This window comes from Oncorhynchus tshawytscha, linkage group LG09 (genome assembly GCF_018296145.1).
Source record: "Oncorhynchus tshawytscha isolate Ot180627B linkage group LG09, Otsh_v2.0, whole genome shotgun sequence".
NCBI lineage: Eukaryota > Metazoa > Chordata > Actinopteri > Salmoniformes > Salmonidae > Oncorhynchus > Oncorhynchus tshawytscha.
Window position 1 is genome coordinate 28005276 of NC_056437.1, and position 16157 is coordinate 28021432.

The window sequence follows — 16157 nt, forward strand, 5'->3', positions numbered from 1 at the left end:
CATACAGCCAATGCGCACTGTCCATCTGGTCAGGGTATTTATAGTCCATTTGTGTGTCAGGAGAAAATGTGAATATGATCTAATGTAGTTAATATTCAAAATAGGGCTGCCTATACATTTTTAATCCAAAATGATTAACTGGAATTAATCAATCAACTTAATAGTGATGATGTGAGTATTTTTTTTATAAGGCCTACAGTTGCATAGGCCTGCATATTATAAACATGCATAAAGCAAGCTCAGCCCTGTGAGTTCTATTGTCTATCAGTTGTTGTCTATCTGTCTGGGTAGAGGAAATCCCCTCCTAATCTAGTCTAAATATAATGCAGTTTGACAGAGTTTTCATTCACCCCAGGGCCAGGAGTTTTTTTCAGGAGTTTTTTAAAACCATGTGACCTGATTAGGACAAACTGGTCGCATCATAGCCCATATAAAACCTTTTGATGAACTGATGAATCACTGTCATACCTTATAAGGTCCAGAGTTTTCCTAGTTAGGTTAACATAAAAGGAAAAACTCCAGGCCCAAGGGGGTAAAAATTGCCCCATCGCTTTGGGACCTATGGTGCCACCAGCCTGCTTGCAGTTGTCAGTTATCGTCAGGTATGTGGATGATCAGGGCTTTATTCAGGAACGTTTCTTGGGCTACTTTGATGTGTCAAGTGGGCGAGATGTGCAGTCTGTGTTTGACTTTATGAATTTTGAGATGTCTGAGTTTTGAGATGTCTGAGTTTAACTTCATAGAGCAACTGAGTGCCCCTGTCAATTTTCTCTCATTACTGTATGTAGAGTCAATCACATACACAATCACATTATTACACATCAATGATTTTACTCCTAGCTTGGAATAACTCATTCTTGGCTCTTTTGTCTAACTATGTAGTGTGTTATTGTTTTTTGTCTTCTCAGTCAAATCCTGTCCTACACTGGTCAAGCCTCTGAACACCTCAACTCATGCCTCAGACCCTCATTCAATCACTGCTGTGATCCCTTTCCAACACTGTGTAAGTAGCCCTCTCATCCCATTCCCCATAATATTGTACTATAAATGTCTTTATTAAATATTTTAGGTTAAAATAATTAGTATTTGATGATTTTTGAAACACACTTGGTCTTATCCATGCACACTTTGTCTTCTCCCACCCTCCTCAATTATTCAAGTCACCAGCCTCCACTGCTACCACAGCATTCTGCAGCGATACGCCATTCTATCTGATTTACGCTTAGTGGGATTATCATTTGTTTTTCAACAGGACAATGACCCAACACACCCCCAGACTGTGTAAGGGCTATTTGACCAAGAATGAGAGTGATGGAGTGCTGCATCAGATGACCTGGCCTCCACAATCACCTGACCTAAACCCAATTGAGATGGTTTGGGATGAGTTGGACCGCAGAGTGAATGAAAAGCAGCCAACAAGTGCGCAGCATATTTGGAAACTCCTTCAAGACTGTTGGAAAAGCATTCCTTATATTCTTTCTAAAAACCTGTTTTTTGTTTTGTCATTATGGGGTATTGTGTGTAGAACTTTGTGGGGGGGGGGCAATTTAATAAATTTTAGAATAAGGCTGTAACGTAACAAAATGTGGAAAGAGTCAAGTGGTCTGAATACTTTCCAAATGCACTGTATGTGTATGTATGTGTGTCTTTTAGAGGGGTTGGTTTTAAAGGCCAAGTCAAATTTCAGTTGGACCTTGCGTGTTTCATTCAATAGCTAGAGGACTCCTGATATCTCCAGGAGTGATAAGTATCATTTTTGTCTTAATCTGTTATTGTCTAGTACTGTCTTTTTGCTAGCTAGGGCCATCTACTTTAAGTGCTGCCTCCCCCCAGTAGCCTACTTGGTGCGTGAACTGCTGACTGCTCATAACTTGCAGATGATTGTGGACACATCAACCAGGATTAAGGGGCAGGGAAATTTCTGACTGTTGTGGTTTTCATAAACAGTGGCTGTATTAGAGGGGGAGTGGTTTCTCCTCAGCAATCAGCAATTAGTACCGGGAGGGGTGCTCTACACCTCTGCAAAGCAATTATTGTTAGTACTTCAGTGTCCCCTGCTTTCTCAGCGGCGCAGACAAAGTCCATCGCCGACATAGCCTATCGCCGAAACAAAGACTTGTTGCCGAAACAAAGATGGTTCTGCCGAGTTTTTCGAGGAAAGATAGAAAGGAAGGTTCCACAACACTCTCGCACTTGATTATTTGACCTAGTATTTTCAGATCTCATTTTGCTCTTTTGTAGCTTTGCCAACTATGTGTGTGTGTTTTCTATCCCAGTTCGCTCCTCTCCTTGTAGGCTTTACAGGCGCTCCCCACCTCTTGGCTGCAACCCTTCTAATTCAGTGTGCCTTGCATGCACAACCCATGTGGAATTACTGGTCTTTGGCAGCGTGTGTAACTGCCGATCTGCGGTCAAGAACACATTTCATCTCAGCCTATTCAGTCCCTAGAATTTGACGGAGACATGGCTCAACCCAAGAAAACACTGCTACTCCAGCAGCTCCCTCATCATCTGACTACATGTTCTCTCATAGTCCGAGAGCATCTGGCCGTCGTGGTGGTGGCACAGGGCTGCTCATTTCTCCTAGGTCGATGTTCTATTTTTCCCTCACTCACCTATCCATCTCATTTGAATTCCATGCTGTCACTGTCACTTGTCCACTCAAGCTTAACATTATTTTCATCTATCGCCCACCAGGTACCCTTAGAGAGTTCCTTAATGAGCTTGACACCTTGATAAGCCTCACCTCTCTTCGTACTGGGTGACTTCAACCTCCTGACGTCTACCTTCGATTCATTTCTTTCCAACTCTTTCTTTCCACTCCTTGCCTCTTTTGACCTCACCCTTTCCCAGTTCCCTCCCACTCACAAGACCGGTAATACACTTGATCTCATCTTTACTAGATAGAGGCTGTTTGTCTACTAATCTCACTGCAACCCCCCTCCAGGTCTCTGATCACTACTTTGTTTCCTTTTCTGTCTCCCTTTCCTCCAACCCAAGCCACTCAGCTCCTACCCAGATGGTCATGCGCCATCACAATCTTCGCTCTCTCTCATCTATGCTATCATCGCTCCCGTCTGCTAAATCCTTCTCCTGATTCTGCCTCTTCCACCCTACTCTCCTCCCTTTCCGCATCCTATGACTCGCACTCTCCCCTTTCCTCCCAGCAGGCTTGTCCCTCCCCTCCTGCTCTGTGACTGAGTGACTCATTGCGAGCTTACAGAACAGAGCTGCGGGCAGCTGAGCAAAAATGTGGGAAAACAAAACTTCCGGAGGACCTATCATCCTTTCACTCCCTCCTCTCTACTTTCTCTTCCTCTGTATCTGCTGCTAAAGGCACTTTCTATCACTCTAAATTTCAATCTTCTGCCTCTAGCCCTAAGAAACTCTTTTCCACCTTCTCCCTGTTTAATCCTCCACCCTCTCCTCCTCCCTCTCTGCGGACGACTTTGTCATCCACTTTGAAAAGAAGGTTGACGACATTCGCTCCTCATTCAGTCTATTGAGCCCACTAGTCCCACTCACACAGAACCACCCTATGCCTTGACCCCTTTTTCAATCACTCTGACGTAAAAGAATAGACAGGTATCTCTTCTTTCTTTTCTTGTCATTTGACAAATAAAAATAATCTTGCTAGTTCATCCATAATAATCTCATCATGTAGTAGGCTAACTGCACTGTATCTGCGAGCTGTTGGCTAGAGCCCATGTACCAAGACCAGAGTGGGCACATTCGCTATATAACGCAACATTTTTGTGACAAAACCGTTAATAGAGTTGAAAATGCAATGGAAACCCATTTAACTTGTATTTTCTATTCGGTACATGGGAATTTAACCACAAACATTTTGTTTTATTTGCACTACGTCATCACGCACAGCCTTTTAGCCACAGCAAGTCAATTTGATGGAAACACGTCTCTGGTTGGAAAATGCGCATATTGTTTTTATGCAGATTTTAGAATATTCGCATGAAACCCTGTTGCCAATTGGATGGAAACCTAGCTAATAACCCTAAATACGAAAATAGCCCCCAAAAATAACCCTGCTCATATTGAGGGGTTTGGTATCACATTTTAAAATCGAAGTTGACGCAATTGTTGATACAACTACTTCAAATCATTTTAATTACAACAAACATGCTGAGGTTGCAAGAATAACCTCACATTATGACGTTTGCCCCCCGAGGTAACACCCACCTGTCCAGCCAGGCCAGCAGGTTCTTGGCTGCTCCGATAAGGTCCACCACAGAGGTGAGGAAGTCGTTGGGCAGCCTGCGGGAGGCCCTGCCGTCATAATGGCCGCCTCGACGCCTCCCTGTGATGAAGTTTTGTAGGTTCTTTGCTGAAGCATTAAGCTTGTGGGATAGGGTCCGCAGGTTCTCAGTCTCCAGTCCATAGTTCTGGAACAAAAAGTACAGTACCCTCATAGTTCAGTACGCTCCCAGAAGTGTTTAACTTTAAAGTTAAGATGTCATTCGTCAAGAAAATGTGGACACAGGGAGAAATAACAGTAACTTGCATGGACATTGTAGTGCCAGTCAACGTTGAATCAGCTGTTTCCACATCATTTCAAGGAAATTATGTTGAACCAACGCAGATTATAAATTGAATTGACGTCTGTGTCCAGTGGGGTCCTTGTATTTGAAAGCTCATACAAAACAGTGCTATAGCAAATCTATAGTGGATATAAGATCTAAATGACAGAGATAAATAGAGACAAAGTCCCTCCAGTAATATAATCTCATCTTTACCTCTTCATTTATCCACCAAACCAGGTTGACGGAGCTGTATCTTTTTGATCAAGTTATTCAAGTAAACATAAATGGATGATTTCCTCATCAGAGACACAATAAAGACCACTCTTCTGCTACACTTTGGTTAAAGTGTACAGAGCATCATGCCGTATTCCACTCTAACCGGAATGTAGGTTGTGTGTGTACGTAACTCGTCACAATGGTGTGTCTGTTGGAGATGTGTGCCTGTGTGTGAATAGCTGTCTCTCATTCTGTGGGTCTTGTTAGCAGTCATCGCTGTCACCATGGAGAAATGCCTCCTTCCTGTCTAACTCACGACTATGTAGCTTAGCCAGCCCGGTTGCCATGGTGACTCCTGGCTTTGTCACTCTTAATTACACCAAGCCCAGTGTTTCCATAGCTCCTTCTTCCCTTATTGATTTTCCTCTTGCTTCATTAAAAATATCAAAGTAATGCGCTGCTTTCTGATAGCCTTTATGGGGGCTTCTCCATCACTAGTCGGTTATATACGTCAATGCAGAGGATGACGAGACAAAAGGCGGGTGAGAATTAAATATACTTTACATTCATAAACATATGCTAAGCAACACTATAATAATGCCTTGTCTTGGCAGTCGACCCACTGTAGAGGAAACACACTATTATGCTGCTAGGTGGTGGTGAGTACTGACCAGCTCAGCCATTTCCCTGCTATCTCCTTCCAGTGAGCCATTCAGGCAGAGAGAGGCTTCACTGCATGGAGAGGACACTTTCCTCTGATTGCTGTAATGTAATGGGAGTAAAACCCCAGTTGCCTCAACAACTCAGCAGCAGAGCCCTGTCTCTGTCTGTCTGGTCACTGCCGACTGATGAACAATTATCTAACTCCCAGCAACAAGCAACCCTCAGTTTGATGTCAAAGTGAGTCAGCAGTCACACTGACACTAAGCCAGCATTTTCTTTCAATCCATCACACTCACATAATCAACCCACGAAGGAGAGATTCTTTCCTAAAATGTATCTGTTGAGAGGCTTGTCTTTCGCAAGCAGAGCAGAGAGACTGACATCTATTCAGTTGACATCCATTTTGGACGGGCCATGTGATAAGGCTGTGTGAGTGAGTGGGTGTGTGTGCGTGTCCTGTCCCTCCAGGCCCCTCCACCTGCAGCTGTCCCCCAGTGCAGTCATTACTCATGTCAGCCTCCTCTCAGCAGTGACGCAATGTTCAGCTCTAATGCACTCTGCCAGGATCAATGGGGACATGTCCCAGCAGCCAATGAGAATCACAGCACATCACCATGCTGGAGATGAGATGCAGAACACACACTATACTGTGTTAACGCATATGCACACACACACGTTCACGCACTCAAACACACACAGTCGCACACCTACATTATAGCCCCCTATGTGAACAATCCAGTCTTCTCAACATTCACACACACACAAATCAAATTCTGACACACACACACACCCAGGCAGCCCCCACCGGACCGTCTAACTAACAGACACAGATTACATGTGTGTGGGTGTGGAGATGTTGGCCAGACAGGGTTTCAGGCAGTCCAGGCACGTTTCCCAAGCCTCTAATGATGCTCTGCTGCGGGCCGCTCTGTCACAGCGAATCATACACTAACCTCAGCTAGCTCCACACACGCCGCACACACAGGCAGCCCCACACACACACTCCCTCCCAACTGCTGCTTTCTAGGCCTATGGATCCATTACCAGCCCATCAGCGAGGACGTGTGCTGTGTGGCCCCTCTCTGATTCAGTCAAATCAATACACAGCTCTTAGCTTGCTCTAACAGGGCTCTTCCCAGGCCCACGCCTAACTCTCTCTGTATGACTCATCATACACCAAGGCTAACGACACCCACTTCATGCCACCCTTAGTGATGTACACAGCACAGGCTCCTGCCGCTCCACCTCTATCTGCCCGTACAAGGATATATCACCAATGAATCTGAATTAGCCTTTAGCTCCAACGAACACAAATCATCACCGTAGCCTCTCGCCTTAGCCTTTTTAGCCCTGTTTACTGAGCACTGTACCTGACCCTCCCCTACTCAGCAAATAACATTGATGACGACTGTAGATGAAACACATGTTGTTTTTTATAATAAAGGGACACTTTTTACTGAACTTCAATCTTGTCTGTCATGCCTTGCCATACCTTTTCTGTCAAATGGTGCACAAACAGATCTGGCAACTAGCTGGACATCTCCTGCATGTCTGCTCTGTTCTTCCAGTTCGAGCACCTTGACTGCACTGGCTTGGTTGCACAGGAAGTCATCGATAGTAAAGTTGTTCCATCATGTCTGTGCACCAGACCTCGAACTCTACAGCCCTAACTCCTGACCATCCTTCCTGACTCCAACTCTTTATGTCTCGAACGACTCCTCACCAGAGCACAGAGTAGGTCCACGGCCTCCAGGATGAGCTCCTGGTGTCCGATGCGGGTGACCCCCAGCTCCTCCAGCTCCTGGTGAGTGATGTGGAGCAGCTGCTCCCCATTGATCTTCTCCCGCTCAAAGTTCTTAATGTACTGCTGCAGACAGTCATCCAGGCCTGCATGGGGGACAGGCAAGAGAGCATGAGGGGGGAAACTATGTTAATTAAGCACACCTTTGTTCTAATAGTATGTATTTGTCCCCTTTACCATCAACATCCAAGTCATTTGCTAGGTGTATAGGATGTGGGTTGTGATGGTTTATATACCTTTCAAAGGCATAAATATGACAGAGCTGTATAATATGCAGTGTGACTGGCAGATTCAGAGTAATTGCTGTAATAAAAAAGATGCATATCAAACTCCCGAGCTACGAAAAAAGTATTTTCCATTTCAGTCACTTTGTGTGTTAGTTCCTACATAATACCAGAAGCATGCTTCCAACCATAAACATGTTCCAAGTCCTGAGTGTGCTCTTACCCTCTAAGCAGAGAGAACAGACTTTTCTTTCAACTCCAGAGAACTGAGCAGATCCAGTCTACCATTTGACCTGCTCTTTGTGTAGAACAGAGCAGAGCAGAGCAGAGAGAAATGGGACTAGTCTAGGAGATCAACTGCTCTCACCACATCGTATTAAAGCCATCCTTATCAGAGCACAGCAGAGACACACAGACACACAGAGTCCTCTGCAGCATTCTGTGTTGGAGCCATGTACAGCGGTCCAGGCAGCACAGAGAGAGCGACAGAGAGAGAGAGGAGCCCAGATAGTAGCAGAGCAGACTAGCAGAGTCTCAGCTTTCAACCACAGCATCCATCCATGGCTCCCGGGAGATGAGTCCTCTCCGGCCGCGGAGCGGAGCGGGCCACAGCACAGAGCTGACCCACATTACACACACTGGCTGGGCCATGTCAACACCGCAGCACAGTACACACACATCCATGGACACAGGCATTCAACGGGACAAATTAGCCTAGGTAGATCAAAGGATGGCACATTCAAAGACATATGCTGTATCTAGATGGCTCTGCATAGTCTGCATAGTCAGGTGAATCATCTGAGTTCCCCATTTGTATGAGGAAAACACTTGTCTTGCCGTGTTGTGTGCTGCTGCCTAGTCCTCTGTTTCTCTGAGCACACAGACAGGTCCGTAGCATTGAGACAGGTCAGTGGCCTTGAGACAGGCCCATGACCTATGTTCGTGGGAGTGAAATTTATGAAAGCATGATTGCGTAAGTGTGTGTGTGGTGTTTCTTTGTGTGTGCATGTGTGTGCGCACAAGTTCATGTATCCATCTAATGATCATGAATGGCTGCCTTCATTTGAGAGCTTGCTGCTTGTGGGGTTTCCATTCTGTTGCTTTCCTCTAGCTATCAAGGCTCCATGGCAACAGTTGCCGGGTGACCAAGAGGTAAGCCCCCTTGAAGAAGTGAATTATCAGCAGTACTTCATTATTGCCCTCAGACCTATCACAAAATGAAATAAGACAAGTATCTAATATTCATACTAAATTACATTTTACCCAAGGGAATAATCCTGAGCCCTCAATGCCCTCAAAAACAGGTCAGTCCCTCCCTCTTACTCTCATGGGCATTGAACCTACTCTCATACACAGCAAATAGTTGTTATGAAATAGATGCAGTACAGTTCAACTAGCTTGAGAACTGCTCTACCTCGAGCCACAATGTTGGAACGTAGTATCAATGTAAGGCAGCATTACCAAGGCAGGTTCGCTGTCCATGGTGCTAGTTTTTCTTGAATGCCTCAATTGATGCATTGGTGTGTGTGCATACTTGTGTAGGTAACGCCTAATATTTAGATTTTGTTCTTTGTAACAAGAAGTGCAAACTCCTAATCATAAAATTACATTTTCACTATAGGATCTCTATTGCCCTAATGATCTTTCCTTTAGAAAAATCAGGTGAGAAGCAACAGTCTCTATTGAGTGGAGTTCCCCTTTCACTTTACGACTGTGTCCACTGACCACCTCTCAAGAACCCCTCAAGAAGAAGAGGGCCAAAGCAACCAATAGCATACCAATATCATCCTGTGTGAATATTCTGTACAGCTGTGACAGCACAAAGACATTTCTCAACTGTCCTATCAGCATCCTCTGTCTCAACTTTAATATGACAACAGATGACATAGATGTCACTTGTCTATGCACTTCCCATGGTGTTTGGTGTGGAGGATTTGAGACTGAACTGAAGTTCCTAGTTGTGTTGTGTATCAGCTGCACAGAAGTTGTGCCGTAGGCGAGCCCTGCCCTTGGTGCGAAGGCTGGAGACACATCTGTGACAGTGGCGCCAGAGGCAAGCACGGCTGTGCACTTCTGGACTGACACTTGGCTGGCATAAACTATTGTGTACAGTACGTGGGAAAACAAACCATGTCTGTTTTGACACATCATAGCTCCTTTAGTTGGATGATAGTAGACCTAAAATAAATCCCTGTGCCCTGGTGAGAGAGAAAGTTATTAAATCAAACCTGTGCTCGGATGTTACAGTAACTAGATCTTTATTTGGAACATTATTTAAACATTTAGATAAGCATTCAGCTCCTCATCCTCATTTTTTTCTAAATGGAGGCTGAAAATAAAGAATTTGTTGTCAGTCAGCGTCTCGCCTTCTGATTGACAGAAGTCTGCCACTACTAAAGTAACGGTGCCCACAATTTGTTTATGGCAGGTAATATAGCGCAACAATCATTTTGTCATCCATTTGGTCTTACCTAAGTGTTATTTCACCTCAGCTGTACTGTTGGCCAACACAATAAGAAAAACAACTATAGGTAAGTATGTTTTCTCTCATAAAAATCTTAATGTTATGGCAGATAGTGGAGAATTTGACTAATACTCTTGATCATAAGGCATCTTTAAAACATACTGAACAGCATAACGCCAACCATTTTGAATTCAGTATAACAGCATATCTAAAAGATCAAATTGACTACTTTGTTGCAAAAGCTGCTGTACAGTTAACTTGCAATTACCTTGCAACCTGCAATATGTTCCCTATCCATATCCACAATGCTGAATTGCAGTATCAATGTAGTAATGTGAATCATTGTCTAGGTCAACACAATATCAGATGTCCATGGTTCTAGTTTTGCGAATAACTCAATTGTTGCCAACACTTCTCCAACCTGTGTGTGTGTGTGTGTGTGTGTGTGTGTGTGTGTGTGTGTGTGTGTGTGTGTGTGTGTGTGTGTGTGTGTGTGTGTGTGTGTGTGTGTGTGTGTGTGTGTGTGTGTGTTTGAAAGAGAGAGTGTGTGAGAGAGACAGAGAGAGCACCTGTCTTTATGGTATGAGGTAATCTAAATGTGAACATTATATAGGTCAACTGATTGTTTTACACGTAATGCGTTGGTCTCAGTATCTGGTTGGTTGTCTAGAAATGCGTAGCCTATCAGGCCAGGGTGATAATTACACTAAATAGCGCTTCCATCAGGGTTGGATACACAAAATGGCACACGTTCAATGTTTCAATGCAAGGAATAGCACCGTTTTAGCTCATAACACCTCCATTGAACCAGTCATTTAGAAAAAATAGAAAAAATGTGCACATATCCATGTTAGTCGTTTCTAAATGTACTCTGTCAAGCAAATTAAAATAAACATGTTGTATAAGCATTACCTTTCATCCAATCCAGCACTTGCTTGGGTGTCCATTTGCTTATAGGTTCCATCACCAGAGCCATCATCGATGTCTTTAAATCCTTCAAACGAGGACTTGATCGAGCGTGAAAATCGTGTTAAAAATCAGAAATGTTGTATCGGTATACAAGAGAACACATAGCACAGGTGCACCTTACTGGGTAAAGGCATGGCTGGTGACAGTATCCTGGGTAAGGAATGCGATGGTGCAGTCCACGCGCTCACAGAAACGACTCCCCCGCCCATCTCTCTCTCTCTCTCTCTCTCTCTCTCTCTCTCTCTCTCTCTCTCTCTCACACACACACACGCACACACACACAAGTACCTGCCGACCACTGTGTGGAGAAGCGAGTCTCTCTCTGAGTGAGAAAGTCTTGCAACCCCTCCCTCCCCTGCACACCGCAGCATCACATGCTTCTTTCCAGAGACAGAAGGAATGGTGCAATAATACAGAATTACCTGACGCCTTTATAGAGAAGCAATGGCAGCTGAGCGTGATGCATTATATTTCGATTGGACATTTCTGTTAAATATAATATCTCCACTTATAATACCGTTATTATCAGAAATATGTTCACCTCCTTAACTGACGTCATTTCCAGCCCATTTGAGTTGGAACCGAAACGAATCTATTGTGTTTTAACCAATAGAAAACTAGTGATGCCTGCATCAAGCCTGTATGGATACAGTATGGGGGGAAACCATATGAAACTGGGTCACCCTGTAATTGAAGTAACGATTCTAAATTGAAATAATAAGTATTAAACAAAACATGAAAGACAATTGATTGTCCAAGTCGTTTTTTAAAGTTAGTTACAAGATACCTCAGTTACTGTAAAACCACATCACATCATGACAAATGGTGGGATGTGTGCTAATTAATCACTTCTTTCTGATGTCCCCATGCTTAATTATTAGGAAAATAAATGTAGTACATAATTATTAAGCTATAGTCAATAGTCACCATTACAACTATAATCAACTATTTATGGTGTGTGCACACTGTGTGAGCCTGTGTCCCACTATGATATCGTTAATAATTCAGTCCTTGCTATGCTGGGCAGCATGATGACACATCTTTACCTAATACTGTACCTGCTAAGCCTGTTACTGACTCTTTGAAGATCTGGCCATTTCTTGTATCTTTATTCAAGTCTCCCCATAGGTTTCACTTCATGGTGATAAATGGAATAAACCTCAACGTTTTCTTATGGAAAATGATCAGAGGTATGGGAATAGTCACACACACACTCTCACACACCCACACATACACACACAAACATGGCCACCACTAACCATTACCACCTAACCATTACACCCCGTCCTCTGCTGCTCCAACAGTGCCATGCTAATAGTCCTTGGCATGGCTGCTGTATGACCCAGTGGCTCCCGACAGGGTGTGAAGTGGTGGCATTGGCTCTCACTCCTGACATACACTGGTTTACTGTTAATCCTCTCAGTCTAGTTCCCAAGCAGCATGCCACTATGATCACTAGCAATGTCCAGATTGTCCATCATAGCCTACCCCTAGACTAAACATGTGCTTAATGTTGTTCAATACTGTTTTACACATTAGAAGCACCCAACTGAAAGAAAAATGCATGCATACCTAACACCTGCTATCACATAGTCACACTCACGTAAACCCTGACAGCCATACATCCCTGCTGAGAATTCTGAAATGAACCTACCCACAAGTCATGCCAGTGATCCAGATAGATATTTTACAAATTAAGATCAAGAGGCTCACTCAGGCAAAATATAAACCCACCATGGCTAAACCAGTAAGTGTATATTATAGTCAATTGCAACCCCCATTCCAATGGCCAATACAGTTTATTCTCCACAAGACATAACTGCAATAACTCAGTTCTTTAGCATATTAATATTTATTATTTATTCAGTCGCATTCAAGATTAAAACGCATTAGAAATGTGGCACAGCATGATATGTTTATCTGGCACAGATGTTGTGTAATATCTTTCTTGTCAAAATGCAATGTGACACTTGCAGTAAACATGCAATGCTTTTGTATAACAGCAGGTGGCAATATTTTTCTGCTTTGACAACCAAGTTAGGAAAATACTTTTTTTCTTTGGCGTTTCGTACATCTGTGTTTAAAACAATATAATTTCAAATCAGCAGTATCTGTGAGGAATTATTTCTCAGAAACAAAATTCTTTACAAGATCAGCTCACAGTTCTCTGTTTTTCTACTCTTTGTCTTTAAACTCGAAAGCTTGACATTGTCTTAGGCACCCAAGCATGACAATATAGCAACTGGTTGCATTTATGTAGTAAATATTTTGGACATTGTGGCATTTTCTAAAGATATTTCTTTCAACAATTCAACAAAATGAGGGGATCTCCTTCCGAATTATCAATTGAATTTTCCACTTGAATGCAATTACAACTGACCACCAAGTATAGATTCAGTGGAATGCTTTAGCATTGTCAAGTACGTTAGAGTTGGCAGACAAAGTATAAATACTGCTGGTTTCAGTCAGGTGGGCTTCTTCCTGGCCTCAGGGTTGGGGATGCGTAGGTTGGAGATGCGCAGGTCGGGAGAGCTGAAGTTGGAGCTGGCCACGGTGCAGGTGCTGAGGTAGTGGATGACGATGCTCTGGGCCGTACTGGAGTCTAGGCCGTGGTCCTGACAGAGATACTGGCTGAGCTGCTTCACTGGTTCTGGTACCAGGCCATGGGGAGGGGTCTGGACCAGGGGAGAGCTTCCCCGGGCCAGGCTGTCCTGCATATGCTGTCTGTACACCTCCAGCAGCTTACTCTCCAGGTAGCCGTTCAGCATGGAGTTGGACAGAGGTTCCCTGTTCAGGGTGATGATGCTGCTGTCTATGACCAGGTTACCCTCATCCTGCAGGGTCTGGGACTCCACCTGTACCCCAGGCTCCACAGGCCCTGTGGGTTCCAAGGACTCCAGCTCTCCCAGGTCCTGAGATTGAAGAAGTGGCCCTTGGAACACCTCACTCTCCAGCCGCAGGCTCATTGAACTCCTGTTTCCCACATGGTCCCCTCTGAGCTGCAGGTCAGGGTAGTCTTTGCAGAAGGTGGTGCAGCACCAGGAGCGATAGAGCTCCAGGTCACCATAGTCGTCACTGTGGCTATTGGGGATGGTGAGGGCATCACTGGGCCTGGTTGTCGCTCTAGGACCAGACTGCACCAGGCCATCCATGTTTCCTGTGCAGTGAAGTATTCAATCAAAAATGAATGAAATTATTAAACATTGTACACATGCCTGGATGCACTTAATCTCATATGAGCCTTCTAAAATGCAGCATAGCCAACTGATCCAGCGAGGCATGCAGTATTTCAGACAAATCCAAAATGCTTACCTAACATTGAACCTTGGTTCAGAACGATATTGGGAGCAGGGTGTGGTGGGCGTTCCTGAGCCTTTGTGGAATCACAATCCTCTTTCCTGTACCTGAAGACTCTGATGAAGGCTTCTCCCAACATGGCAACCACTACACAACAGTGCATATTATCTCAACACAACATAGCAGCAAACCACACCAACTAGCACTTTCAATTGTGTATTTCCACAGATTTTATTCCAGAACTATCATTAATCTGGTTCCACCCCAAAGTATTATGCTACCATGACATTAGCTTATCAGGCTCGAAATATACATAAATACTCAGATTCTCTTGCCAGGTCACATAAAACAATAAATAGTATAAAACACAGGACAGGTACTGAGAATATCCCTACCTTTGTTTTTACAATAGATTATGTTTTCTTCAGTCTGTCCACTAATACAAGGTTTACAAGTTAGCTACAGATGTCTCTGACTGGTAAGCAGCCACGGTATTGTGCTGTCCCTATTTGTATAGAGCATCTGAATAGCAAATGTTTAAAACAGGAAGTATGTCAGAAATAAAGTGAGAACACTCACTACCCCTGCTCTTCAGCTGCTGCCTTCTGTGATGTGACACATCAGTTTTAGAATGTAAGGAGAACTGAAACAATATGTGACGGGGTGGCGTGGCGGTCGGTGCCGTTTAAGGTGAGGGAGGACAAAATTTTTTTTATGAGCATGGCCTTATTTATTTTACAGCATATTGGATGACTGTCATTCATATTCCAATCACGCAGCTCAGTGTAACATCAATAGGTTTAGGCTACTACATGATGCTGGAATTAGCCAATAAATGAAAAGTTTACAATGTAGGTGCACAGGCCAAGAGAATTTCTTTTAGTAATAAAGGTGACAATGACACATTTAACAACACCTTGCACACTCTTGCCTGCATCTAGCTGATCTAGGGTGTAATCATTAGTCCAACAGTTACAAATGAGAGTTTCTGTTGGACAAATTCAGGTATGTTTAGCCCGTTTGGTTCCGTTTGCTTCCGTTTAAGAAACGTTTTTCAACAGAATCGACAGAATTAATACACCCCTGATCACATGGATAACACAGTTCACTTTCATAGCAGCCACATACAAACAGCATGACCACATAATTCTTTCTCGCATCAAGGCGCTCTCCTCCTCTCACCTTTTCCCTTCGTTTGTGGACTTCAGTGCACAACAAATCAGCTCTGTGACCAGGCTAAAAAACCTTTCCAAGTCAAACCTTAATATCATAACCACTTCACAGAGCCTACATCGCTGTCACCATATTAGCTAACGTCATAGTCAACATAGCTACTAGAACTAAGGTGTTAGTAAACCTGCTATGATAATGCAGTACAGTCAGAAAGCAATTTAGCAGTTACACCGGCAGGCCCCGGTGGTAATAAATAAAATAAAAGGCTTGGACTTGGAAGAGTTCCAGTGTTGGATAGCCATAGCCTGCTAGCTAACATAGCATTCCTGTTTGAGCCGAGTGTTTGAGTAGGCTAAACTAGCTAGCTGCATTAGCTGGCTAAGTGAAAGTTTTAAAAAAAATACTACAAAATATAGCTAGCTCTTGCTCTCTCTAGCTTCTCCTTCAATTTAAATAAATACATTTGTTCAAAACTGTTCAACTTTAGTCTTTCTCTCTTTGAATCATCTTCACACCACATTTTATGCACTGCAGTGCAAGCTAACTGTAGCTAATGCTTTCAGTACTAGATTCATTATCTGATCCTTTGATTGGGTGGACAACAAGAGCTCTGATAGGTTGGAGGATTTCTTCCGGGAAGTTGTCATAATTACTGTGTACGTCTATGGAAGAGGATGAGAACCATGAGCCTCTTAGGTTTTGTATTGAAGTCAATGTACTCAGAGGTGGACAGAAACTAGCTGTCTTCCGGCAACACCATTGTGCTACAAGAATAACAAGGAAACTGGTTAAGAATAAGATAGACTGAGTAG

At 43.6% G+C, this 16157-nt stretch overlaps 2 protein-coding genes across 3 annotated transcripts in view; both read right to left on the reverse strand.

The window, feature by feature from the left end:
* The window catches only part of LOC112257684 (connector enhancer of kinase suppressor of ras 2), a 66220-nt gene extending 55040 nt beyond the window's left edge, over nucleotides 1-11180 (reverse strand). The window contains exons 1-3 of one of the 2 annotated variants that reach the window (XM_024431453.2): nucleotides 10819-11180; nucleotides 7141-7304; nucleotides 4198-4400 (exon numbers count right to left, since the gene is read on the reverse strand). In XM_024431453.2, coding sequence (XP_024287221.1) covers nucleotides 4198-4400; nucleotides 7141-7304; nucleotides 10819-10885 — 434 coding nt within the window. In that variant the 5' untranslated portion in view covers nucleotides 10886-11180. The remainder of the gene's footprint in view (nucleotides 1-4197; nucleotides 4401-7140; nucleotides 7305-10818) is intronic. The other variant, XM_024431454.2, reaches the window with a different exon arrangement.
* A 1540-nt stretch (nucleotides 11181-12720) lies between these two features.
* LOC112259340 (TLR adapter interacting with SLC15A4 on the lysosome) lies at nucleotides 12721-14893 on the reverse strand. Its single transcript, XM_024434051.2, has 3 exons — nucleotides 14568-14893; nucleotides 14188-14319; nucleotides 12721-14032 (listed from the first exon to the last, which is right to left on the reverse strand). Exons 2-3 carry the CDS (start codon nucleotides 14309-14311, stop codon nucleotides 13341-13343), a joined length of 816 nt encoding a protein of 271 aa, XP_024289819.2. The 5' UTR covers nucleotides 14312-14319; nucleotides 14568-14893; the 3' UTR covers nucleotides 12721-13340.
* Nucleotides 14894-16157: the final 1264 nt, after the last annotated feature.